The sequence below is a fragment of the Caenorhabditis briggsae genome (assembly GCF_000004555.2).
Source record: "Caenorhabditis briggsae complete genome, chrX, whole genome shotgun sequence".
NCBI classification, from domain to species: domain Eukaryota; kingdom Metazoa; phylum Nematoda; class Chromadorea; order Rhabditida; family Rhabditidae; genus Caenorhabditis; species Caenorhabditis briggsae.
This window is the reverse complement of record NC_013491.2, coordinates 20,536,575-20,561,967: the sequence shown is the minus strand read 5'-3', so window position 1 is coordinate 20,561,967 and position 25,393 is coordinate 20,536,575. Positions and strand designations below refer to the sequence as shown.

The following is a 25,393-nucleotide window of genomic DNA, read 5'->3' as shown; positions in this document are numbered from 1 at the left end:
TTACTCCTTTTCTCCGTGTTTTGCTCCGTTCTTCTTGCTACACATTAGTTTTGCCAAACGGTTCGCTTCTTCTTGTTTCGCTCTTGTTGCAGCCTCCCGGAACGGCTGAAACAAAATTCATGACTCGAAAAAATTACTATGCAATATACCTTATAATTATCCACTGTAGTCAAATAGTAAGGCACTATGTTGTTGGTCCAGGATACATTGCCTTTTTCTGAGCCATCAGTTTCGAACAACAAAATTGTATCGGCAGATGCGGTGAAAAAACCTAAACAAATATTATACATTTTTATACATAGTTTTTCATATTGACTTACAGTCGCGGGGTGTCCTTCCCTTTTTGGTCGTTTCCAATTTCTGAGTCACCACAATTTTTGTTCCGTTGTTACAGAATTGCAAAATCGCTCTCAATTTAATCATAAGATCTGGATCAAAAGCTAAATTGTTGCAGAAAATAATGGTCGCTTTCTCTTTCAAAAAAGTCTCAATTTCTTCGGTATTGAAATCTCCGAGTTTCAGCTCAAATGGCCGTGGCTTTTCCCCAAAATGCCGCATCAGCTTCTTGAACTGACGAACGTTTTCGTCCGCAAAACCAGCTGGGACCTGTTGAAGTTCAATGCCTCGCACGTGTGCTATGTTGGTATACGCAGCAGCAAACGTTACCAGCTGCCCGATTCCAGATCCCAAATCCATGAAGACGTCGTCTTCTTTGACACCAAGCAGGTCCAGGATTTTTTGTAACGTCTCGATATTCGTTTCACCGTAAGTCTGGAAAAATTATTAACATTACGAAGTGTCTCTAAATATTTGTGAGCGAAAAAACAGAGACGGACTCCTATACACAGTAACAGTCTATAAAATTTTTAAAAAAAGATTTTTCAGTTGATTTGTGGTCTATTCAAAATGCTATGAAACAAAAGACATTTTCAAAAAGTTTTGTGAATAAAAAATTTTCAATCTAGGTATTTTATACAAAAAAAAAGAAAATGGCCAAATGTTTGAAAATCAACTGAAAAAAATGCGTTTTGTCTATCTTATTTACTGTATGTACGTTTAGTGAACTAACCCCGCTGCTGAATCCTGCATAATGCGTGTTTAGCACTCGTGGATTTGGAATGGCGAGTTGACATGCTAAGTCACAGATTACACGGAACTCGGAAGCTTCCTTTTGGCGCCAATTTTCTTTTGAAAGTAGAACATCACGCGGATTCTGAAATTAAGAAATTAAAACAAAAGTCTGGCGAAAATATAATCAAAACTATTTACTTTTTTACGAAATGCTTTGACACTGTTGTTGAACGTTTTCAAAAAGGGTCCTAGTTCACTGTCGGCGCATTCGTCCCAATGGAGTGGATGGATATTCAGCTTTGAGAGGACAGATCCATGTATCCTGAAATAATAACGATTTCTGAAATATATTAAAAATTTTCACTCACTCTTTGAACAACGTTTTGATGACCGATGCAGCGTTCGGCTCATTTGAAGAGAGATCTAAACGGCGTCCGTTTTTGCAAACTGACTCGATTGTCCATTTCTCTACTTTAACGGCAATTTTCGGAGCCGGTCCAGCGACTTCGGATGAAGCATTTCTCTTGGTGGTGGATCTCAAACTTCTGACGGAAGCTGGTTGCAACGGACCTGGTTTGTCAGCATCATCGGAAACGACAGAGAAATTTTGTTGGACCTTAGACATTTCTGATTCTTCGGTATTTTCACAGCAAATTTCCAAAACGTTGACGATTTGGGTGGACTTCGAGAACAAATATAGAATGCAAGTGTTAATATGTAGATAGTTGGAATATGATTGGAAGATGGTATTGATGTAGATGATGAATGAATGATTGAATGAATGATTGAATGAATGGATGGATATGAAGAGATTGGTTTACAGAATTGGGAGGCGGAGTCAAAAAGCTGCAAATTTATGCTACTAAACTCCTCCCCCAAATTTATAATTGTCATCATTTCGTATCAGTATCCGATCAAGTATCCGAAGTTTATGAGGTCAACTGTATACTCCCAGTCATGAAGTCATAAAGAATTGCCCAGAATACCAATTCACTTCGAAAGTGTACAAAGATTACGATCCTGATTAGGATGGCAGTGTATACATTTCCTCCAGGAAATTAGAATGTGCTGAAAATGAAAAACGTTGAGGTTTTTTAAATATTTTGAAAAGTTTGAAACGGGAACAGGTTCAACAATTTTTGGAAAGTATTTGTTTTCAAAACGTTTATTAAGTTGGAAAGTTGTCAAAAAAGTTTGTTCCATTTTCGAATCTTGCTGGTAAACCACTAGTTATTATTTTCCGAATAAAAAAAACTAGTTTTCTGAAAATGTTTCAGTTTATGTTGTTTTTCAGATTTTCAAGAGCTGGAAGTAATTTTGACCTTGAATTCGACTTTTAAAAGGCTTTCTTTTGAATATCCCCCATTTCAAAGTGCTGAGCCTCTTATTTCAATTCTGATCATATTTTTTAAAGTCTGATTTGACTTCTGAAATTTTTTTTCAATCAAAAATCTATCGAAAAATCAACCAAACCAGAAAAAATCTCGAAGCGTTCATTGAAAGTTTAAATAGATTATCGAAAACTAGAAATGTTATGAAATCTCAAATTTTATTATGTCGAGTTTTTTTTGGATTTCATACATATCACATTTGACACAGTATCACGCAGATTCATCAATCTACATAGGAATTTCAGAAAACTGCTTAAAAAATTCTGAAATCTTCTCAAATTATTGGATTCATTTTTCTGAAACCATTAATTTCTCTATTTTTTCAATGTGCTTTTTTCAATCTTTCAACAGAGAATTTTTATTCAGAAGTTCACACCATTTCAAGAACAAATTTCAGATGGAAAAGGGACGGGAGAAAGGGCACGAACTAGAAGATGAAAATCGCAATAAAATCTAAAATCAAGAGATCTTGGGGACGGGTGCTAGAAAAAGAGTTGCGAGCCGAAATGAAAAAAAGAAAGTTAAGAAAGAAAGTATATGAGGATCAAGAAAATTGAGAAGTTGGATTGAATAGGGAGGCTGATACGGAGACGCATCAGACGAATTCCTTATATGGTGTTCCAGTATCTCCAGCCAAATCTTTGTCCCAGGTGATATAGGAGACACTGAAATATTTCAATTTTAGATGTGCTATTTTATTTAGAATGAGCTTACGCAGTATCCACACTTTCGAATGTGGTGTCACTTCTCACTTCACGAATCCCATAGCTCGTACAGTTGTGGCGCACGGAGAGAAAGACTTCGTAGAATTTCTGTAATACATTTTCTGTAATACATTAATCGTGATCCTGACTAAAATAAATAGGTGGTATTTTTTGTTATTCTGAAACTGAAACGTGATTCGATCAACTGTTGTGAACTCACATCTCCGAAAGGTCCATCCTCGTACTCATTTCCATCAAGCTTGTAGTCCCAGGAGTGCCGTCCGAATACGCATTTGGTTCCCATTCTGTCGATTACATCGTTCCAACTGAAAAATGGAAATGTGAAAGAGTTCGGACAGGACAAAATAAACTTACGATTCGGTGATGTCCTCTTCCCAGAGAGTGACAAAAAAGCACCATGCGTTGTAGTCACAGGTGAATGTACCGTTGGCCTTGAAATTGGTCTTCGCCGCAATTCCTCCGATCAAGAAGAGAATCGGGAGAAGAGAGACCAACTTCATTTTCACTGGAAAACGGACTGAACTGGCTGAGACCTATGCTTTTAAAAAACCCAAAATAGGCGTGGCTTGAGTCAGATACCGAGCTCCGTCACAAAAAAGAAGCTCCACCCCTAAAAAAAGAATCGAGAAGGTACGAAAAAAGAAATGCCGGGGTGTGATTGATGGAGAAAGCAAAAGGCGCACTCCGGAAATTGAGAAGAAGATAGGAGCTTTTAGATAAAGTAGAGTGGTGTGGTTACCTCATTTAAATAGAGATCTACTCCGAAAAAACGGGCAGCAGTGAGAAGCTTTGGTACGACTTTTGATTTATGAGATGGCTACGCGAACACATTGGATTCAAATGAAGTGGGAAGAAAAACTATACTATTTTTAGAACACGCAAAAAAACCAGAAGGAGGAGAACTTGAATCTCTGACATCACGGATGTTATGCTCTGATAATGGTATCAATTCGATGAGGGTCTTTTCAGACACTTGGAAATTGGGAAAACGATAAGCGCTCTTAGCCAAATCTCAAATTTTAAACACTTCGTTTTACAATCAAAAGTTTCACAATCAAAAAAAATCAAAATGTAGCACTTTCCCTGTTACCTCATTCAAATAGAGATCTACCCCAAACAAACGGACCGCAGTAAGAAGCTTTGGTACGACTTTTGATTTAGGAAGTGGCTACGCGAAAACCTCTTTGGATGCAAATGAAGTGGGAAGGAAAACTATACTATTTTTAGAAAACACAAAAAACTAGAACGAGGAGAACGTGGACCTCTGTCATCACGGATTTCATGCTTTGATCTTTCAGGAAAAATGTTCGATTAATCGGGAATTGGGAAAAATTGTGATGTTCTTCGAGGAACAGACGTTAAAGTTGGAATTGGAACTTCTTAATTCTTTCCGTTTTCGGGTTCCGGGTTTTTCGAAACTCGAAGACTTTTGGCTGTTTTAACAGTTGAAACTCTGTAGAATTGATTTCAGAGCACGATGAATAAAAATCGACAAATTTACCGGAAAATTATCAACAAACTTGTCGGAAAGGTGCATTTGTTCAAAACTCATTGCCCGATAAGGCAGACTGATTGAAATTCGCTGAAAATGATCAAAAGCGAAAGCAATGTGTCGGCAAATTGTGTCTTCGCATGCTTGCAAAAACCATTGAAGCCCGGGGAGGCCCGGAAGGCCCGGATAGGAAATTTTTTGTTCGAAATTTATCAAAAACATTTTTTTGATTAAAAAAAATTAGTTTTTGAGAAAAAAAAATGTTATTTTGCTTCAAAAATGTAATTTTCCGTGCGATCATACCTCCAGAAAAGTCATAAAAATATTTTTCAAACTTTTGCTTAACCATTTACAGATTCAATATTTACAATTTACTCCGCACCTTCCAGACATTCCGGGCCAGACCGGGCCGGGCCGGGCCTTGACAAACTTTTTGAAGGCCCGACTTGGCCCGTCGCAGGTATGGATTTCCCTCTCATTCTCTATATTTTACCAATTTTCAATTTTTTTCTATTGGCTGAAATCCAATTTTCTGCACTTTCTGAACGGGATAGCCGCAAAGAAAATGTTCAAAAGGAATATCGTTGTGTCCACAGTGAGAACCCAATTTTTTACAGAAAAATTTATTGAACTTGCGTTTTCAGGGTGAAAGATCATTTAGATAAATTGAAAGACAAATAGGTTTACAAGTATAGGAAAAATGTAGATCCTAAAAAATGTTACATGAAACAAAATTGGGAAAAAATCTAAAAATGGTGAATAAAAAAAGAGTTAGAGGTTTTAGAAAAAGCAAAGTTGAAACTGGAAAAAAGTGCGAAAAGTGGAGTTGAGTTATAGGAAGTCATGTTAATAATACATGAGGATAACAACGCTCTAATTGAATATGACTAAAAACTTTGATAACAAATTCTATAAACTGAATGAAACCCATGGCAATTTTTTTAATTTACTAATTTTCTGAGGAATGTCGAGAAATCGAATAACTGAGGAATGAAAATGAAGAGACTTTAATGAAAATTAGAAAGCTTGAGATCAACGAACAGAGAAAGGGATTTGGGATTTGGAACTCTAAGAAAGTGGTAAAAATAGCGAAGATTAAAGAAAAAAAGGGTAAAATCAGGAAATTCTCAAAACAACTTGACAAAATACATCAACTTTTCGTGTTTTGCATTTTTTAATTTTTTGCTGCTCTGTCCCTTTTTGTTCGAGTTTGTCTTGCCAATCGAGTCTCTTTCTCTCTTTGTGCTCTTTGTGCGGCATCGCGGAAGTGCTGAAAATTATTAATTAATCGAGAAAATTAGAACGCAACAAACTTTTTCAAGATCCATGACCGTCAAAAAATAGTCGATTGTTTTGATCGTCCAAGAAACGTCCGGCTTCGTTTTGGTACCAGTTGACTGCAGCAGACTTGTATTTGCCATCTGCGTACCACTTCGTTTGCATCCAAAGAGGTAACCGCGTACCCACCTCATAAATCAAGAGTCGTACTAAAGCTTCTCACTGCGGCCCGTTTCTTCGGGGAATTTCTATTTAGATGAGGTAACTGCACCATTCTGCTTTAACGAAGAGCTTCTATCTTTTTCCCATTTTCCGTAGAACGCCTTTTGGTTTCTCCATCAATCACTCCTCGGCTTTTCTATTTTCGAACCTTCTCGATTCTTTTTTTCGGAGGTGGAGCATTATTTTGGCATTTTTCTAAAACTGCTAAATCTGAAAATAATCGGTGTCAACTGCTGTAAACTCACGTCGAAAGGTCCATCCTCATATTCAGTTCCATCGAGCTCGTAGAAATAACTGTGCCGTCCAAACACACACTTTGTTCCCATTGTATCAATTACATCGTTCCAACTGAAAGTTGTAGATATAAGAGAGCTCAGAAAAGACAAGACAAACTTACTATTCGCTAGTGTCCTCCTCCCATAGAGTGACGAAGAAGCACCACGCATTGTAGTCACAGTAGAACGTCCCATTTACCTTAAAATTGGTCTTCGCCGCAATTCCTCCAATCAGAAGAAGAACTGGGAGGAGAGAGACCAACTTCATTTACAGGGAAAAACAGACTGAATTGGCTAAGACGTGGTCTTTTAACGGATCAAAAATGGGCGTGGCTTGAGTCAGATTTTGAGCTCCACCACAAAATAATGCTCCACCTCCGAAAAAAAGAATCGAGAAGGTTCGAAAATAGAAAAGCCGAGGAGTGATTGATGGAGAAACCAAAAGGCGTTCTACGGAAAATGGGAAAAAGATAGAAGCTCTTCGTTAAAGCAGAATGGTGCAGTTACCTCATCTAAATAGAAATTCCCCGAAGAAACGGGCCGCAGTGAGAAGCTTTAGTACGACTCTTGATTTATGAGGCGGGTACGCGGTTACCTCTTTGGATGCAAACGAAGTGGGAAGGATAACTATACTATTTTTGGAAAACACAAAAAAACTAGAGCGAGGAGAACGTGGGGACCTCTGTCATCACGGATTTCATGCTTTTATAATGATTTCAATTCCATTTGGATTTTTTCAGGAAAAATGTTCGATTAATAGGAAATTGGAAAAAATTGCGATGTTCTTTGACGAACAGACGTTAAAGTTGAAATTGGAACTTCTTAATTCTTTCCGTTTTCAGGTCCCGGGTTTTTCGGAACTCGAAGACTTTTGGCTGTTAACTCTGTAGAATTGATTTCAGAGCACGATGAATGTAAATCGACAAATTTACCGGAAAATTATCAACAAACTTGTCGGAAATGTGCATTTGTTCAAAACTTATTGCCCGATAAGGCAGACTGATTGAAATTCGCTGAAAATGATCAAAGGCGAAAGCAATGTGTCGGCAAATTGGGTTTCGCATGCTTGCGAAAATCGTTGAAGCCATAAGTAATCTTTAGGTAATCATAGGTAATCTTTTGGTCGAAATTTATCAAAAAAATTAGTTTTCGAGAAAAAAAACTGTTATTTTGCTTCAGAAATGCAATTTTCAGCCCGATCCCACCTCCAGAAAAAAGTCAGAAAAATAATATTTTTCAAACTTTTGTTAAATATTTACAAATTCAGTATTTACAATTTAGCTTGAAAAAAGCTGGCGCCAACTGTCCGGGCCTTCAGGGCCTCCCTAGCCGGACCTTCCGGACATTCCGGGCCAGACCGGGCCGGGCCGGGCCTTGACAAACTTTTTGAAATCCCGACCCGGCCCGTCGCAAGTATGGATTTCCCTCTCATTCTCAATATTTTCCCAGTTTTCGATTATTTTCTATTGGCTGAAATCCCATTTTCTGCATTTCCTGAACGTGATAGCCGCAAAAAAATGTTCAAAAGGAATAGCGTTGTGTCCACTGTGCGAACCCAATTTTTATCCAAAGAATTTCATTGAACTTGCGTTTTCAGGGTGAAAGATCGTTCAGAAAAATTGAAAGACAAGCATGTTTACAAGTATAGGAAAAATAAGGATCCTAGAAAAATGATACAACAATAAGAATTGGAAAAAAATCTTAAAATGGTGAATAAAAAAAGAGTTAGAGGTTTTAGAAAAAGCGATGTTGAAACTGGAAAAAAGTGCAAAAAGTAGAGTTGAGTTGTAAGAAGTCATGTTAATAATACATGAGGATAACAAAGCTCATAAAACACATGGCAATTTTTTTAACTGACTAATTTTCTGAGGAATGTTGAGAGATTGAATAACTGAGAAGTGGAAGTGAAGAGAGGGTAAAATCAGGAAATTCCCAAAGCAACTTGACAAAGTACATCAACTTTTCTAATTTTTCATTTTTCAATTTTTTGCTGCTCTGCTCCTCTTCGATCGAGTTTGTCTTGCCCAACGATGCTCTTTTTGTTCTTTTGCTCTCATTTCGGCTTCTCGTATTGGCTGAAACATATTTTGTCAATCGAGATAATTAGTACAAAACAAACTTTTTCAAGATCCATAATCGTCAAAAAATAGTCGATTGTCTTGATGGTCCAAGAAACATTGGGTTTTTTCTCGGTACCAGTTGACTGCAAAGCAGTCGTTTCTGCCATTTGAGTAAAAAAGCCTGAAAATACAAATTTAAATTTTTTCATATACCTATTTATATGTAGTATACTTACAATCATGAGCTAGGCCGTTTTCCGACCGTGTGGTCTCGAGTTTTTTGGTGACCACAATCTTAGTGCCAGACCCACAGGACTCCAAGATCTTTCTCAACTCCAGCATTAGGTCTGGATCGAAGGCAAAATTATTGCAAAAAATTACTTTTGCTTCGTTCTTCAGGAATTCTGCATGTTTATTCTCCTTGAAATCGCCTTTTTCCAATTTGAACGGCCTCGGCTGCTCACCGAAATGGTTCATCAGCCTGCAAAATAAACGTTAGTCAGTTTGATTTAAAAAAAACAAAGGGATAACATTTTGGAAACAGGTTTTTCTGATTCAGTATTTTATTTTTCACAAGATTCAATTGTGCAACTCAAAGCAATATTGATGAAAAATTGCTCATACCTCTCGAACTGAATGCCATTTTCGCTGGCAAAGTCAGCTGGAACTTGTTCGATTTCGATCCCGCTGACATTCGCACACTTTGAATATGCCGCAGCAAAAGTGACCAATTGTCCTATTCCCGAACCCACATCGATGAAAATATCGTCTTCTTTAATTTTGAGCTGATCAAGAATTGATTGGAATTGTTCATAATCTGTTTCTCCGTAGGTCTGAAAAATTATATGTAAATTTAAAAACAGTCTCTGAATTTTATTATTTCAAAAACAGAAACAGCCACCTAAAGTAGTGGTCAATAAGATACAGAATATCAAATTTTTCAGTTGATTTTACGTAATTTGATCATTTTCAGGAGTCTGGACTTCGGTTGCCAACTGTCGGATCACTGTGAAACCTTTGGAGGGTGTTAAACAGACCTAGATTGAAAATGTTGTATTCACAGAATTCTTAGAAAGTTCCTAGTTTTTCAGCAACTTGCCGATTTTTCAAGGACAACTATTTTTCACATTTTCAATACAAAAACAGTTTTAAAAAGGACTATTTTTCCGAAATTGGCAAATTGCTTAAGAACAAGAAATTTTCGACAATTCTACAAAAGCAAAGTTTTCAATGACAGCCGAGCTCTAGGCTTTTGAAAATGGTTAAAATCAACAACCAAAAAAAACTATTTTTGGTAAACTAACCCCATTACTGAAGCTTCCATAATGCTTGTTGAGCACTGTTTGGTCTGGAATGGCCAAGCGACACGCCAGCTCACAGATGATCCGAAATTGTGTCGCTTTTTCAACGCGCCAGTCTTCTTTTGAAAGGAGTGCCTTCTTTGGGTTCTGCAATTAATCCATTCAAAAAATGTGGAGAAAAAATAATCAAAACTATTTACCCTTCTTCGGAAGAACTTTACTTTGTTGTTAAAAATTGTCAAGAATGGACCAATTTCATGTTCTCCGACGTTATCCCAATCGAGTTTTTTCATGCGGAGCGTCGCCAGCACCGGCTCATAAATCCTATAACAATCATGACTTTTTAGATTTATTCGAAATGCTCACTTACTTTTCAAACAATGTCCTGATAACCGATGCCGCATTCGGCTCACTCGCAAAAAAATCTAAGCGAATTCCGTTTTCGCAGACCGGCTCGATGGACCACAACGGAAAATCGTCAGTATCGTTAACATCAGCAAGGCAGCTTTTGGACGGTGCAGCGAGAGCTTCAATATTCTCCTCCTCATCGATAACGATATTGGTGATTTTTGCCAATTTTGCAGGTTTAATGTCTTTGGATGAAGCGTTTCGTTTTTTGGTTGATCTCGAACTTTTTCCTCCACTGATAAGTGCTGGTTGCGCTGGTTCAGGTTTTTCTGTTGGGTTTTGATCTTCATCCTTAACTGCGTCAAAATCGATTTGCGGCTTCATGGGCTTTTGTGGAAGCTCCTCATCCTCAGCAGAATTAAAATCAAATTGCGGCTCCATCGCTTTTGATTGGAGCTTTTCATCCTCAGCAGTTTCAGAAACAATTTGTGGTTTCACTTGAATCGGGGTATAGACGCTCGTCTCGGGATTGATATAGGAGTCCAAAGAATCCAATGGCTGAGCCGCATATACACCGGGTTGATAATAATCAACATTTTTCAAAAGGATCATCTTTTGGTGATCCTTAGGAAGAGGATCGTAGTTGTATTCCTTGAGTGGTTCTAAAGGCATGGGCAGTGTGGTGAATCCTTGGTGTTGGTCATTCGACATTTTTGGTTGGTTTGTGTTTTCACTGTAAACTTGTTGTCTTAAAATCAACGAGTTTACAAGACAAAGGAACAACAAAAAAGAAAAAAGAAGAGTAAGAGATGATGTTGCTGAATGAACGAAAAAATGAATGGATTTATATCAGGAGTTTTTTTTGAAAATGGGAGGCGTATTCGTAGTGCTCTCTGAGCATCGATTTTTATCAAAAATATCAAAAAGGTCATTTTTAAAAAATTTTTACGAAAAATTACTAACATGTACGTTTCCTCAAATTTTCTCAAAAGAGTTTCTCGGAACTTATCACAAAACAAATTTCTCAAATTCCCCACATTTTCTCTAAAACATGAACTCCAATTGGCGTTAGTGACAAAGAGAGCGTAAACGCAGAAGAAAAAATAAACGACAAAAAATCTAGAAATTAAAGAGTTGGCATTTAGTATGTTCAGAAATTTGAATAATTGAGCAAAACGTGAATTATAAAAAAACATAGAATTGGTTGTATGGAGATGGAAAAAGTTTGAAATGGACCCCATTAAAATTTTTTTATGAAATCGGGAAAATAAAATGGAGTCATAGTAGAATACAAATCTCTATATACTTTGAAAATGAGGGAATGATAATTTAAATTAGAAAAAAAAAGAGATTTTTCAGAAATTCAACTTTTTGGGGTTCAGTTCATATAACTTCCCGTCTCCGCAATTGGCCAAACCTTCTATTTTCAAACGCTCAAAATCATTAGAACCGTTTCTATGATAAGCGAGGTGGGCATTGTTTCATTAGAAATCGCATCTGAACAAATACAAAGTATGTGTCATCGAACTGATAAGGGAAAGAGACATAGAAAAGTTGGGGGAGTTGATTTAGGTCGTCATTTTCTATATTTTGTTTTGAAAAAATCTCTTTAAAAAATTGAAGTCCTACCAGCTGTTACGGAGAAGGCCATGAGCGGTAAACTAACTTTTAGAAATGCAGAATAAACAGAGCAAAATATTTTAGAATATTTCTCAAAAAGAAGAAACTCGAAATGCTCACTTTTCAAAATCAAAAATTGAGGAAAAAGTGGAAAAAAAGAAAAAAGAAAGGAGGAGCAGAACACATCAAATTTGATACTACTATCTAAGACCGTCTTCTGGTCTCTCTTGTGTATAGTGGATGTCTCTTTTTCTTCTCTTCATTATCTCCAGGCAAGAGAGTTAGACAGAGAAAGGAAAACTGTTCGACAGGGGGGGGGGGGGCGGTAAAAAAGCTGCGACGAGGAAAGGTCAACCCAACATATCGGAAGGGTAGGTAAGATAAGAGCCGCCGAAGCCACCACAAAGTGGGTAACACGGAAACGAATGTCTTTTTGTTTTAGGTGGACGTTTCATTCAGTGATTAAAAATCTTTTTTTTGCAAAGATCTTTCTAAATGACCAAAGACAATGACCACCAACTACCTACCGAGAAGGAAATCGGGAAGAATAATTTCAAAGTGGTTCAAACTGAAAAATGGGCCACCCTATTTGCCGCCTTGAACCAAGATAAATTTGGTATTCTTGTCCGGTGGCGATGAACCGTGTGGTCGAATAATCATTTAAAGGCGCAGCATCGTCGGTCCAAATACAAAATCAGCTACGTTTTTTAAATAAATGCGTCTTCGGTACAGTACTCCGGAATCATTTTCCTTTTGCCTATTTCTTGCATATTTCTGTTTATTTTCGTTAATTTCTTCCGAATCTCATGGATGATCAGCTGAAAATCCATATAAAGAAAAGATCAACTAAAATGGATCAAAGTTATCAACTTCTGAAGTACTGTATAAAAGACGCATGAGTTTATTTGAAAAAAACTGTAGTAGTTTTTGCTTCCGGATAAATCAGGACCGACCGTGAGCCTTCAGATAAAATTTGGGGCACAAGATTTATCGCCATCGGACAAGAACAATGATAATACGAATTTTTGGAAGGTTTGCCTTCAAAAAATATTGCAACGCGCGTGCTAGCCGTCGCTTACCGCACACACACACACACGCCTTCCGTCGTTCGCTGCCCTCCTCGCATCTCATTCCTCTTTTTACGCGATTACTGAGGGCACATTGTGTACGTAAGATGCCCTAGAGGCACCTGTTGCCTGTTTCTACGCGTTCGCATTTAGCTTTTCTGACGAATCACGAAACTAACATCAGAATTGGAAGCCCTGGTGTTAAGTGAAACAATGGATGATGGAAGAAGAAGCAAAAAGTGGAAGGAAATTGAGAAATCATAGGAAGGAAAAGAATAATCAAGAAAACGGGAATACAGATTTGAGAATGATGGATGATTGCGACATAAATCAGGTTTCCAGATTGGAAAACAGCACAGTGTGTCTAGGGGTTAGGTAAATATATTTTAGCACAATTCTAGGTAGCTGGAACAGTGACATTTTTTTTCAAAATCTTAGAATATGTGGACTGAAACAAAGTTTGAAGCAGTCCATTTATTTAAAATAATCGGAAAACAAAATACAATTTTTTCAGTTTGAAGTTTGGAAAATTCAGATAATTTATAGTTTTTTTTTGGAAAAAAAAACTCTGACCGGAATACTGACATATTTTTCAAAAATTCCAATTTTTGAAATCTCAGAACCCTTCGAAATTTCAATACTTTAAATCCGAACGTTAGGATTCTAAATATACAGAAATTCCAAAAATTTAAACTTTCCTATTTTCAATTTTTTCATTTTTTATATATTTGGAATATTTCAGAATTATAAAATTGTTACTGAAATTTGATCTTTCGGTTTTTGAAATACAATTTTAAGCAAAAAAGACGGAAAACAGTCGTAGTAAAGGTAAATACTGAGATGGTCGAATAGGTTGGAGAAAAAAACCCCCACAAGCGTTTGCTACGTTTTATTACAAAAATTGTTAGAAGCTCGTGGTCTTAGAACGGAAATGATAAAAATGAATTAAGCCTGCTTCAGAACTCCAAAAATATGTATTCTAGTATAGTAGTGTTAATCAAAAACTCGAGCCAAATCCGGAAAGCAAAAGCTCAGAAGCACTTAATCTTGTCTCGGAAGTAAAACTGATTGAAATTAGCAAAAAGTCTTTCTTTCGTTGCAAAATTTGATACACGACAAAAAAGGAATGAAAAAGAGAGAATATGAAACACTTTATATATCAATGCGTACTTACGCATATATTTTAGTGCTAGTATCAATGTTTGTGTATGGAGGGTGTTGTGTCATCAAAAGTGTTCAAAGTTGTTTTTTTTTCGGCAAATCTTTTGAACATCAAGAGCGGCGATTTTTTCGAAACAAGCAGAAATATTAGTGAGAAATAAGAGGAAAAAAAGCCCCATTTATTTATTATTCCCAACTTTCAGGTCAGAATGATCTTGAACAATTTTGAAAATAGCTCTGAAATGAAATAAAAACGGAAAAAAAGATATTTGGTTAGTAACTTGCAAAACGTGGTTTTTAGAAACTTTAGCGCTCTTTAACCATGGACGCATTTTGAGAAGTTGGTAAAAACGTTCATGGCCACACGGTATTTATAGGACCTGCTCGCCCCGCGTCCCACGTTTCTGCTCGCCCCGCCTTCCAAGGTCGGTGAGCGGCATCCAAAACGGGGGTTTTTCTGAAAGGTGGTAGAAAGGCGGTAGACGGGTTTTTTGCGTTTGGATAAGGGGGTTGATAGAAACATTATTGCGGTGAATGCAATACTTAACACTAGTTGGACCATAATGATATTTGAAAATTTATAAAATACCAGCCAGTTTGCCGCGCCTCTGGCGCTCCAAATGGCTGACTGGAGGGCCTACGGCGCGTGTTCGTCGTTTCGCTCTCCCTTTTTGAAAAATAATTGAAATATCTCTTTTTTCTTTTGTGACACGTTCTCTGTAAAACTGATCGAATCGTATGTTAATAGTTAAAAAAAAAAAACTACAACAATTGCTGAAAAATAAATAAAAGGTCCGACAAAAATTTTTTGAAAAAAATAATGTTCAGAGTTGTTTTCGGATGAAATCCCTTTTCTCTGTCTTCCAATTTTTATGACGTTTCACAACTTCTTTTCCAGAACGTCTCGTTAAAACTCTTGATTTCCCCTAACAATATCATTGAGGTAACACTCAAAAACAACGTCTTTTTTGTTCGTATCCCACACATTTTAGGCACACTGCTCTATCGATCGGAATATGTATAACCGTTCTGCAACAAATACATCAAAAGTGCCGATTCTACTATCTCTGTTCAGGCACCCAGTACGAGCCAATTGGCCCATATAGTTTTTGATCAAAAGCCCCGCTGATTCCTTATTGCACCACATTGACCCATCACCCCTATAAACGCCAACTGCTACTTGTACCTTTAATGTTTGTTTACATACGGCATGCAGAGTCGACTTTTTTGGCGCATTGTTCTTCTCAGATCCACCACCTTTCCTATCCACCACGTTTTGGCTCTACTAGTCTTATTTTCATATCTGATTTGAAAAAATAGAATATCGCTTTTACCAGAGTCGGGACCTCTCCACTAAAATCCTGAAAATCCTGAAAAGTTTGACAAAATTAAAACATTATCATATTTACATATAAAAATTTATTTGGTCTTCAAAAAATTAATAGGAACGAACTTTGATGATTAGAAAAAATAGGAAAATTAAGAAAAAAAATTTAAAAAATGATAAAAAGGATAAGAAAGGGGCAAGTCTATAAGAATATACACTGAAAACAGTAGATCTCAGAAAAAGAACAATTAAACACCTAAAACCTCGAATCATAACAGTCTATGGGGTTTGAGATAGAGAGATCTTCTTATTTAAAAAAAATGAGGAAAAATCCGATCGATTCAGTGATTCAAAACAGAAAGGATGAGCGATCAGAAAAAATTGACAAAGAAAGGCCAATTAGGATAACGAGATTTTGTGATGCAACATAATTCTTAGATTTGAAAAAAAAGTGAAAAATATAAAATCGAAAAATGGTATCTAAGAAAACTTATGGGAGTTCAGCTCGGCCTTCTGTGCTTTCGCCAATCTTTTTGTCTCTCTCTTCGCTTCCTGTTCCTCCTCCTCTGCTCTAAAATGTTCAGCTAGATTGTAGACCTGAAACAATAGATTTAAGTTTTTGATAAATTTTTTCAGATAAACAAACCTTCTCGTTATCCATCCTCGATACCCAGAAGTCAAACTTCTTATCTGTCCATTCCACGGGACAGTCAATGCTGTCCAGCGGAGCTGTGTGGGAGAAGCTGTTGAAATCTGAAAAAGCACATTTTAACTATTAGCATTCAGTCTTGTCAACTAACGTCCAACATAAGTTTTCTTGTTGAATCTGGTTTGATCGATAAGCTTTGTGACCACGACGCGAGTTCCGGGGGCACAGAGGTGGAGGATTTCTCGCAGGTCTCGCATTAATTCATTACCGAAAAGCCAATTATTCACGAAAATAATTGTGGCCTTCTTTACGATCGATTCTTTGTTGGCCGGTTTGGTGAAGTCCCCTTTGATCAACTCAAAGGGGCTCGGAATCTTTCCAAAGAATTTCATTAGCCTGTAAACTCAAATTCAGAAACAAAATAGATTGCAATTTTGATTTGGCGCTATTCATTACGAAAAATCAAAGAAATTGGAGTTCGAAAATTTAGCATAATGGAGAACATTTTTAAAAACGCACCTCTTGAAATTCTCCGAAATCCGAGCGGCGATGTCGGCAGGGGCATCGCACTTCTCGATTCCGTACACCATGGCAACATTGGCGTAGCTCGCGGTAAACGTCACGAGTTGGCCAATGCCAGAGCCAAGGTCAAAAATGACATCGTCATTTTTGACCTTCAATTGATCCAACATATGCTTCATTTGCTCTGTCTTCGTTGCTCCATAAGTCTGAAAACACCAATTTTTTTTATTTTCATTTTTCCTAAATTTTTCATTTAAAATTTTGATGAATTCCGGGGATGTTTGAAATGACCTTTTCGGAAATTTTCAGAATGTCAAAACTCCCGGTTTTGAAAGTTTTGGATTTTCGGTATATTTGGAATTTTGAAGTAGAAATTCCCATTCCCCGTCACGAAAACGCCGAAAATAGGTGAAAAATTGACAAAAGCTTTCGTAAAAAAGACTTTCAATCCTAACTTGGCCGGAATGTTTTGAATTTTCGGAATCCCAAATTCCGTTCCGAACTTCCCTGGGTGAATTCTCGTTTGAATTTTATGAAAGTTTAAGGGCTTATACTAACTTCTTCCGAGAAGCTTTTATAGTGTCTCTTCAGCACTCTTTCATCAACAACAGATAACTTCCTTGCCAATTCAGTGATGAGATGGCCTTCTTTGAACGAATCACTTTGAAGATGGACTTTCCTCCATCTTGCGGCAGTTAAGAGAGAACGTGGTTTCTGAAACGGTGAGGTTTTGATGATGATCACAAAAAACGAATTTCATTTTGGCGCTGTGGGAGTTGAGAGGTGCCCCAAATTTTTTTCTATTTTTTAAAAACTCCCATAGCCTCTTAAAGGAGGCGAGACAGCAACAATTTTAGGGGACAGTTATAAGGACGAAATCGCGCCGCGCTTATGTAGACCATCGGCCGGCAGGCGCCTTCGCGCCTTCGTAGCTCAGCCGGTAGCGGTGCTCTAACCCTGAGCTGCTTGTCATGAGTTCAACTCCTTATGGGGTTCTCTAGACAAAATATCAGGAAAACTTTATTTTAATGTCTGGCCTCCTTCAATTTTGAGCATAAAACTTTTCACTCGCCTCTTTTTTGAACTTCTCTGCCGCGAAATTGAAGCTTTCTAAAAATTCCATCAAGTCAGTTGTGTCCATAGCTTTCCAATCGGGTTGCTGGAGGGGAAGGCGTGGAAGAACGTTCTTATAGAATCTGAAAGCTCTAAGAATTTTAAAAAATTTGAAAACTATCATACGTACTCTGTGAAAATTTTTTCGATAACTTCCATCACGTTCGGTTCGTCAGACCGAACGTGAAGATCCACGCCGTGTCGATAGAGACTCTGAACCTTGTAGAGAAAAACTCCGTCTGGAAGAGCTACTTGTCCAGGGACATCGGCTTGATCCTGCTCTTCTTGATCTTGCTCTTCTTGAAGTTGCTTTACTGGATTTTGCGCTTCCGGTTTATGTTCTTCTTGATCTTGTTCTTCTTCATATTTCTCCTCCGGTTGCCTTACAGGTTCTGCCTTCTTCGTCTTCTTGGAAGCAACTTCTTGCTGACCGGATTTTCTGGAGCGTTTCTGGACCTTCCTCGCAGTTTTTCTTCCATTTCTCTTTTGTTTCTGTCGCTGATTGCCGTGAGTTGGTACATCGAATTCTTCGAGGTCTTCGATGTCCAAGTTTTCGTCGACAAGATTCCAGGGAGTTTGAAAATCCATGTTCTCCTTGTATTTCGATCTCTTCTGTTCCAAATTCCACCGGTCGGTCTCTTTGTCAATCGTTCCTTCTCTTCTTGTTCACTTCAGTCGTTCTCTCGCAGATTGTCTATTGAATGTTGTAGTTCGTTGCTGAAAAACTGATTTTCTAATATTGCAGTTCCAAAAAGGATAAAGAAAAAGAAGAGAGTGGAATTTTCACAACTAGAAATAAGTATATTTTTGAAAAAAATACCTAAAAGAATTAGAGTAATGCCGAAAAATCAGTGTTCTCGTAGCGAGCCAGTCTGACAAGTTGGTATAAACATTCATGCCTGCTCGATATTTATAGGGCCTCCTCGCCCCGCCTCCCAGCTTTCTGTTTCTTTGAGCGGCCGGAGGGCGGCTTCCGAAAGGCATCCGTCGAGCAGACGGTTTTTTGGAGAAACCAACAGAAGGTTAATATAAACATATTTTTGCGGTTAAGAAAAGGTCAATATAAACATTTTTGCGGTAAATGCAACACTAGTTGGACCATAATTCAATCGGAAAATAATAATATATACCTATTTCCTCTAATAGAGGTCCATGGCCTTCTATTTTTCATCCTCCTTCTGGGTGGTGCACTAATCTTAGAAAAAACGATCAAATTAGAGGGGTTTCGGATTCTAACTGAACTGGAATAGTTATAAAATAACAAGGACTAACGGGAAATACCAGAAAAATAAACAAAAGGGAGTGTGCCTGCCCTAACCAAAAACCGTATACTTCTACCGTATCCTTCTTCTACGGTATATTCAAAAAGTGACAATGTGTGATGAAGGAAAGAAGAAGAAAAAATAGAAATTAACATGCAGATGGCTCCTATTACGCAACCCACACTCTCCTAATAGAGCAATTAAGGTTACGGGTCATGAATCGTAATGGTAAAAAATTTGAAAAAAACATACCATTGAATTATAAGTATGATTTATAAAAATCTGCTGAAATTTGTCTCAAATTTGTCCTATCCAAACATTTTTAATGAAGTCTGTGTTCACGAGGTGGTGAAAAATTAATAGGACTTTGTATTAGACAACAACAGAAAAAAGAAATACTATTTTTAAATTTCTGGCTATTTCAATGGTTATCAGGATAAGAATAGACAAGAAGCCCTCTGGATGAAGGTTGACAACTGCTAAATTATTAATAGTGCGACAGATGTACTACGAATATGGTAGAATTTGTAAGAATTCAGAGAATGTGGGAAAAATTGGGAAGAGAAGAAGAGAGAAAAGAGAAATAGACGACGAAATATGAAGAAAGGTTGTCAACAGTTGTCTGCTTCAGAATCGAGAGATACTAGAATAAGTTACTCAACAAATAAGTAATTCAGAGTAAAAAAAGAGAAGAAAATCCGAATGAAAAAAAGAAACGCAAAATTACGAGGACGGGAGAACAAAACTTTGCGATCCGTCAAATTCAAGCTCGCATATCTTATTTACCCCATGAACAATCAAAACGTGGTCAACTGACAAAATATTTATCATAATGGTGAACGTATTTTGTCAGTTAATAACCTTTTGATATCTTTGGCTGGAAATGTGATATATGAACTTATAATTGACAGTTTGGCACACTTGCAGAATCATTGAAAAAAGAATACTAAAGCAGACACCACCTTCAAAGACAGATGCACAAATTTGGCAGCACCTTCAAAAAGTTTCAGTACAAAATCATGAAACAAATCGAGGCTGAGAAAAAGGTAATGGAAAGCGGAGTATTTGAAATGTTGCATTCTCCATTGTTACAGAGAGTTCATTTCTATTCTGATAGCAAAGAGTGCAAAGAGTGCAAAAGACGACGCAACTGACAACTGATAAGCAGAAAAGATAAAAGTAGTGAAAAGAACGTGGAATCCTAATACTACTATCTGAGAATTTGGTGTGTATAGTGGCCGTTTTTTTCTATACATGTTCCCGTTTTTCTCGTTTGTTAGAAATTTAGACGTAGTAAGAAAGATTGTCTGGCAGTGAAAAGGGAGGAAGAAGAACCTATTGCCCTGAAAAGGGGGGAAAGCAAAATAAAGATAAGAATCGTTGAGACAGGTATGCATTATTGGAGAATTGCGGCCGTTTTTTTGTTATCGCGAAAAAAATTTTAAAGACCACTGGGAAGAAAAAGGAAAGGCTCAAAAATCATATTGCCAAATAAGAGTTGTACTTCAATGATTCAGAAAACTGACTATAAAATTGGAATAACGGTCTGTTCGAAAATCGCACATGAGGAAAAATAACACAGGGGAAACTAAGTAATACAAAAAATGAGTTACAAAATGAAATGCGGACTGGATAAAGCATGAAGGCCGTTTTTCAACACCTTATAGAGATTTTTTGGAGATTGCGAAGAACAGAAACAGATGCTTCATATTCAATTGATCCCTTGTGTAAAGGAAGAGTACATCAGCTGTTGCGCATTCATCTTATTCATCTGACGCTTTTGAGAAAACCAAAAAATGAAGATTTTCCGAAATTGAAGTTTAGCAATATCTAAGAGAGAACTTCAAAGATTTGTTAGTTCAAATGAGTTATGTCCTTAGGCTCCTAGCTATTGAGGAATCTATAAATAATTCGATTTTTCAAAAAATATGGACAAACTTAGTAAAACTTCATTTTTTCAATGTCTTTCATCCTGATTTATATGCTGCGTTCCAAAATTCGAGCAGAATTATTTATAAGCTAGTAATTTTTTGAAAGTTTGTTTCCAAGAATCACTAAAATTTTATTAGAATTCTTTCAACAAATCGGTTGTCCCTCCCATGGAGGTCCAACTGGTGTTTAGTATATCAATTACCGCTAATTGTTTATATAAACTCTCACACCCAAAAATCAAAGCACAGTCTGCTCAACAGATGCCTTCTGCGGGCCGCTCGCCGGCCGCTCAAAGGAACATAAAAGTGGGAAACGGCAGGAGGAGGCGGTATAGTATTGAATGATTACAAATGTTTATGCTAACTGGTGAGAATTATGTCTTTGTAACAAAGGTTTGCGAGCCGGCCTCCGCCGATAATTAACACCGCCCACAAGCAGAATGAGGAAAGAACAAACCTCTAAAAAAGTACATAATCGTATAAACCAAAAATCGCGGACCAGAAATCCAGAAAAAGTTCAATCTTGTAGCGGAAGCAAAGCTGATTAAAACCCGCCATAAATCTCCTTTGAGCAACTGAGAGAAACAGGAAAGTGGGGAGCAAAAACGAAATACATATGTCCATGTATGTATCAGTGTTTGCTTTTCTGGCAAGAGGGCTTGTGTAATCTAAATTACCAATTCGTTGAGAAATGAAATTAATTAGTGTTTTAATGTATTGAAAGTTCATCGAATTAGAGAAGCAGAGAAGATAAAAAATAAAGGCACATAAACTACAAAAAAATACAATGGATCATTTGATATTAAATTAGAAGAAAGAAAAAAGAAGATTAAAATATTTACTCATTAGAAGGCATATTAATTTGAAGAAGACACTGGAATAACAACAAAAAATACAACAAATCAGATTGATGACAATTTTGAAAATTCTTAAATTGAAGGATAAATTAAATTAGAACAGACGGGAAGCAAAACATGAAGACACATAATTCACAAAAAAGGGGAATCACATTGGTAATAAATATAAAACCGGAAAGAGAAGAGTGAAATTAAAAGATTTTATTGAAGACTTCCTTCAGAATAGGATTGAGCTCCTTAAATATCATATTCTGAAAAGCCACGTCAATGCAGACACGTGTCAGCCTTGGCACGGTCCCTTTGTAGAACCTGAAAATTCAGAAATTTTAATTTAACTGTTTTTTGAGAAAATTCAAAATAAAAAATCACTACAGAAAGGTCTTAAAACTTCAAAATACGAAAACTTACGCCTTTGGACCCTCGTTCTTGATTATCTGCTTGATGCAGTCCGTGGTGGAGCTGTAGACTGCCGCATTGGCTCCTTGGAGTCTCGTCTTGACCACATCCACTGGCGTGTTGGCGTAGACCGATGCAGCACCAGCAATAACTCCGAAAACACCAATAATCGGAGTAGGAATATCTTTGGATTCGTTTCCATTCGTGTAGAGGTTCTTGAGGGACTCCAAAACCGAGAAGCGTACCATTTGGTTGGATCCTTGTTTCATCACAGTGGCACTGACGCCTTTGTAGAGCCCGGAAATTCCTTGACTTCTCGCGATTGATGTTGCTGCATGGACGAAGTTGCGGTAGACTGGCTTTGCGAGTCTTCGGTCTTCCAAATATTTGACTTTGAGAGCCTCGATCGGGGTGACGGCAAAAATCGCTTCAGAGACTCCCGCGCCAAGTCCACAGAGAAGAGATTGGATGAAGGTTAATTTGTTGTTGTCTCCGGAAACCATGCCTTTCAATCCTTCAAACGTGCCAAATCTAAAAAAAAATTATTATTTTCTTCTGGTTGCATAAGCATACAATCTACAGTATGCCAAGATTAACATAACACATAATAGATCATCACTGTCCCATTAAAATCCCATCAATTCCCCAAATAATTTGAATTTTCCTCACCTGCATCCAGTCACTGGGAAGTTCCCAATCAACAAGATTGGCAATCCTGAGTACAGTCCGCGCACTCCTTTCTCTTTCAGCGTCTTGCGGATGACATCTACTGGACCATTGAACACCGGCTTTCCATCTTTGTTGAGGAGCTGGGAGAGCGTCTTCACTTGCTCCGTCGGATAAACGATCATCATGCTCATGCACCCAGTAATTCCTCCACGGAACACCGCTTCCAATGTTTTTTGGAAAACAGAGGGTTTTCTAGAAAATAAATAATTCGAAATTGGAATCTTTCAAAACTCTTACCTCAGATAAGATCCGGTGGACGAAGAAGGATCAGAAGATCCCGGCGGAGAAGACGAGATGGCGGCGGCATAGGAGTCAGTGGTCGAGGTGGAGGTGGTGGGGGAAGGGGCAAACGATTTTACCCACGACTGCAATGGGACCAGGAAACTCAATGTTGCCAGAAAAGTGGTGATGGCGGGGAGAGAACTGAAATTTCGTAATTGGCTTCAAATTATAGAATATTGATTCAACTTACGTCTTGGTGGTCGGAGGTGGGATGGTCGATGAGCTTGGAGAAGAGGTGGTGGCGGCCGTGGAACTTGAGATGGAGGACGAGACAAGAGATGGACGATTGCTGAAAAGTAACAGATTTGAGGACAATTACTCACTGTACGTTCAATTTTTCAAATCTGGAAAATATATGAAACCACAAATAAATCCGAAAAATCAACGTGAATATTGATAATAACAGCGTTTTATAAGTATTAAGAATTGCAGAGTTACAGTATTCTGCATATATTACATACGGGGAAACCTGTAATACAAGGGCCTCTTTACAGGGTGGGGAATAATTATAGCGCCCAAACTTTGCGCAAGCTCTAGCGCCAGCAACACGGTCTGATTTGAACACCCTAGTATTTTTTCACTTTATTTTTTTGTTTTAAACTATTTCTGAAAGTTCATGCAATTATTCCAACTTTGAAGGTAATGGTGACCGTTTTTCCATACCACACTCCTAGTATGCGCGCGAAAAAGGGGTGAGAACTTTGGAAATCGCTAAAAAACTTGATATCAGGAAATCAGTGGTCAATCAGAAATTCGTTCGGTTCAGAGAATTGGGAACTGTTAATAATATAAGAAAAAGCGGTCATCTGATGTTTGGAACGGCTCCTGGAGTCGTCAAAGCCGTGAGAGAGAAAATCAGTAGGAATCACGAAAGAATCATGAAAAAAATGACGTCGTAGTTTAGAATGCTCCGCAAATCAATGAGAAATATTTTCCAAAAACAGCTCCATATGATTCCATATCGAACCCAAAAAGGCACTTTCCTAACGGACCGTAACAAAGGGTTAAAACTGAAAAAATCCAAAAATCTCCTTCGAGGCACGCCCTTCGGCACGCATTTGAAGACCGTTTTTTACAGGGTTGCAATCTGACGGGCTGGCCGGCGGGCCGGCCCGAGGGAAAAAACCAGGGCCCGGCCGGCCGGCAATTAATTAATATTTGAAAAAAAAGAAAAAAATAGCCACGAAATTTCCACACTGGCTCGACCGATTCTCTCACTAATTGTAGTGATTTTTCTAGTTAATTTTATGTTACTTTTCTATCTTTTTTGTTGGATTGGTTGATATGAGCTTTAATTTTCTCCCCCGGTTTCCATTTCTTTGTTTCCCCTTGTTCATTTATACGGTTTTTACATTGTTATGCTACTTGTTAAGAAATAAATTCAAATAATTCTTCAATAATTTCTGTTTTTTCTTAAATTCGAACGGGCCGAACCTGTTTTACCTGTCGGTCTACCTTGTATTCCAACAGATATTGGACCGATCTCAGTACGACCTGCCCTTGATCTTTGTTTTCTGAGATTTTCTAGAGCTCGAAAATATCACAGCAAAGATTGAGCGCAGGTCCACTGGGACCCAACAATCCTACTGTAAAATGCTATTCTGCTAAATATTCCTATCATGAATGGTCAGGTTACCAGTCGACCTGTGCTGCCTCTTTCTTTCGTGATATTTTTCACAGCGTAAAAATATCACAAGAACAGATCCAGCACAGGTCGTTTACCTGACATTTATTCTGCTATTTGACACAAAAGGAATGATAACAAATATACCCGTGTTAGACTTTTCTTGTGATATTTCTCACTGAGCGAAATATCACAGAACAGTTCAAGCACGGGTATCACACAGGATCTTGCCTTTTTTATTCGAATTGAATACTGGTGAGTTGGAGTAATTATGATTTTCAGGAAGATAATAAAGCTAAAAACTATCATGTGACGGAAAGAAAATATGTTTTGAAATCTCAAATATGTTGAACCACTGACGAGTGAGCTTTGCAGTGTGTGCAGGCACTCCGTACTGATAGAATGGTCAATTTTCGTTCACAAGACGTGATTGGGACTGGGGCAGCACCTCCGACTTCAACATTCGTTCGATGTAGGATTTTTGTAAATCTTGGCTCTACAATCGACAAAATTTTACCATTTGAGCATATCTCACCAAATACATTCACCGTGACCGGGTGAGATGTCTTATTCTGGGTTTTTCATCTCCTACATGCATTATAATAATCGATAGCCCCGATTCAATTGTTCTGGTCAGTCTTGTTTGCCTGAACAGTGAACAACTTCATCTATAAAAAACCAGGGTTGCAA

General features: G+C 37.7%; 6 protein-coding genes across 6 annotated transcripts in view; all 6 read right to left on the bottom strand.

The window, feature by feature from the left end:
• On the bottom strand, positions 1 to 1,696 carry CBG10214 (the record flags this gene model as incomplete). Its single annotated transcript, XM_002631907.1, has 6 exons — positions 1 to 105; positions 150 to 271; positions 321 to 771; positions 1,070 to 1,213; positions 1,270 to 1,393; positions 1,440 to 1,696. The coding sequence occupies 6 exons, from the start codon at positions 1,694 to 1,696 to the stop codon at positions 1 to 3; spliced, it is 1,203 nt and encodes a 400-aa protein (XP_002631953.1).
• Positions 1,697 to 3,057: 1,361 nt separating this feature from the next.
• CBG10213 lies at positions 3,058 to 3,687 on the bottom strand (the record flags this gene model as incomplete). The annotated part of the gene is made up of 4 exons (XM_002631906.1): positions 3,058 to 3,127; positions 3,177 to 3,274; positions 3,387 to 3,492; positions 3,542 to 3,687. 4 exons carry the CDS (start codon positions 3,685 to 3,687, stop codon positions 3,058 to 3,060), a joined length of 420 nt encoding a protein of 139 aa, XP_002631952.1.
• A 2,166-nt stretch (positions 3,688 to 5,853) lies between these two features.
• CBG10212 lies at positions 5,854 to 6,722 on the bottom strand (the record flags this gene model as incomplete). Its single annotated transcript, XM_045240718.1, has 4 exons — positions 5,854 to 5,949; positions 5,993 to 6,100; positions 6,425 to 6,527; positions 6,577 to 6,722. 4 exons carry the CDS (start codon positions 6,720 to 6,722, stop codon positions 5,854 to 5,856), a joined length of 453 nt encoding a protein of 150 aa, XP_045094244.1.
• Positions 6,723 to 8,433: 1,711 nt separating this feature from the next.
• CBG10211 lies at positions 8,434 to 10,874 on the bottom strand (the record flags this gene model as incomplete). The annotated part of the gene is made up of 7 exons (XM_002631904.1): positions 8,434 to 8,529; positions 8,574 to 8,695; positions 8,751 to 8,995; positions 9,139 to 9,347; positions 9,819 to 9,962; positions 10,016 to 10,139; positions 10,186 to 10,874. 7 exons carry the CDS (start codon positions 10,872 to 10,874, stop codon positions 8,434 to 8,436), a joined length of 1,629 nt encoding a protein of 542 aa, XP_002631950.1.
• Positions 10,875 to 15,818: 4,944 nt separating this feature from the next.
• Positions 15,819 to 18,210, bottom strand: CBG10210 (the record flags this gene model as incomplete). Its single annotated transcript, XM_045240717.1, has 7 exons — positions 15,819 to 15,935; positions 15,985 to 16,091; positions 16,139 to 16,383; positions 16,507 to 16,715; positions 17,068 to 17,223; positions 17,582 to 17,705; positions 17,753 to 18,210. The coding sequence occupies 7 exons, from the start codon at positions 18,208 to 18,210 to the stop codon at positions 15,819 to 15,821; spliced, it is 1,416 nt and encodes a 471-aa protein (XP_045094245.1).
• A 3,653-nt stretch (positions 18,211 to 21,863) lies between these two features.
• Positions 21,864 to 25,393, bottom strand: part of CBG10209 — a gene marked incomplete at both ends in the record, with an annotated part of 4,532 nt that continues 1,002 nt past the window's right edge. Inside the window, 5 exons of the mRNA XM_002631902.2 lie at positions 21,864 to 21,981; positions 22,081 to 22,599; positions 22,738 to 22,989; positions 23,035 to 23,220; positions 23,270 to 23,368. Of these exons, the coding sequence (XP_002631948.2) occupies positions 21,864 to 21,981; positions 22,081 to 22,599; positions 22,738 to 22,989; positions 23,035 to 23,220; positions 23,270 to 23,368 (1,174 nt within the window). The remainder of the gene's footprint in view (positions 21,982 to 22,080; positions 22,600 to 22,737; positions 22,990 to 23,034; positions 23,221 to 23,269; positions 23,369 to 25,393) is intronic.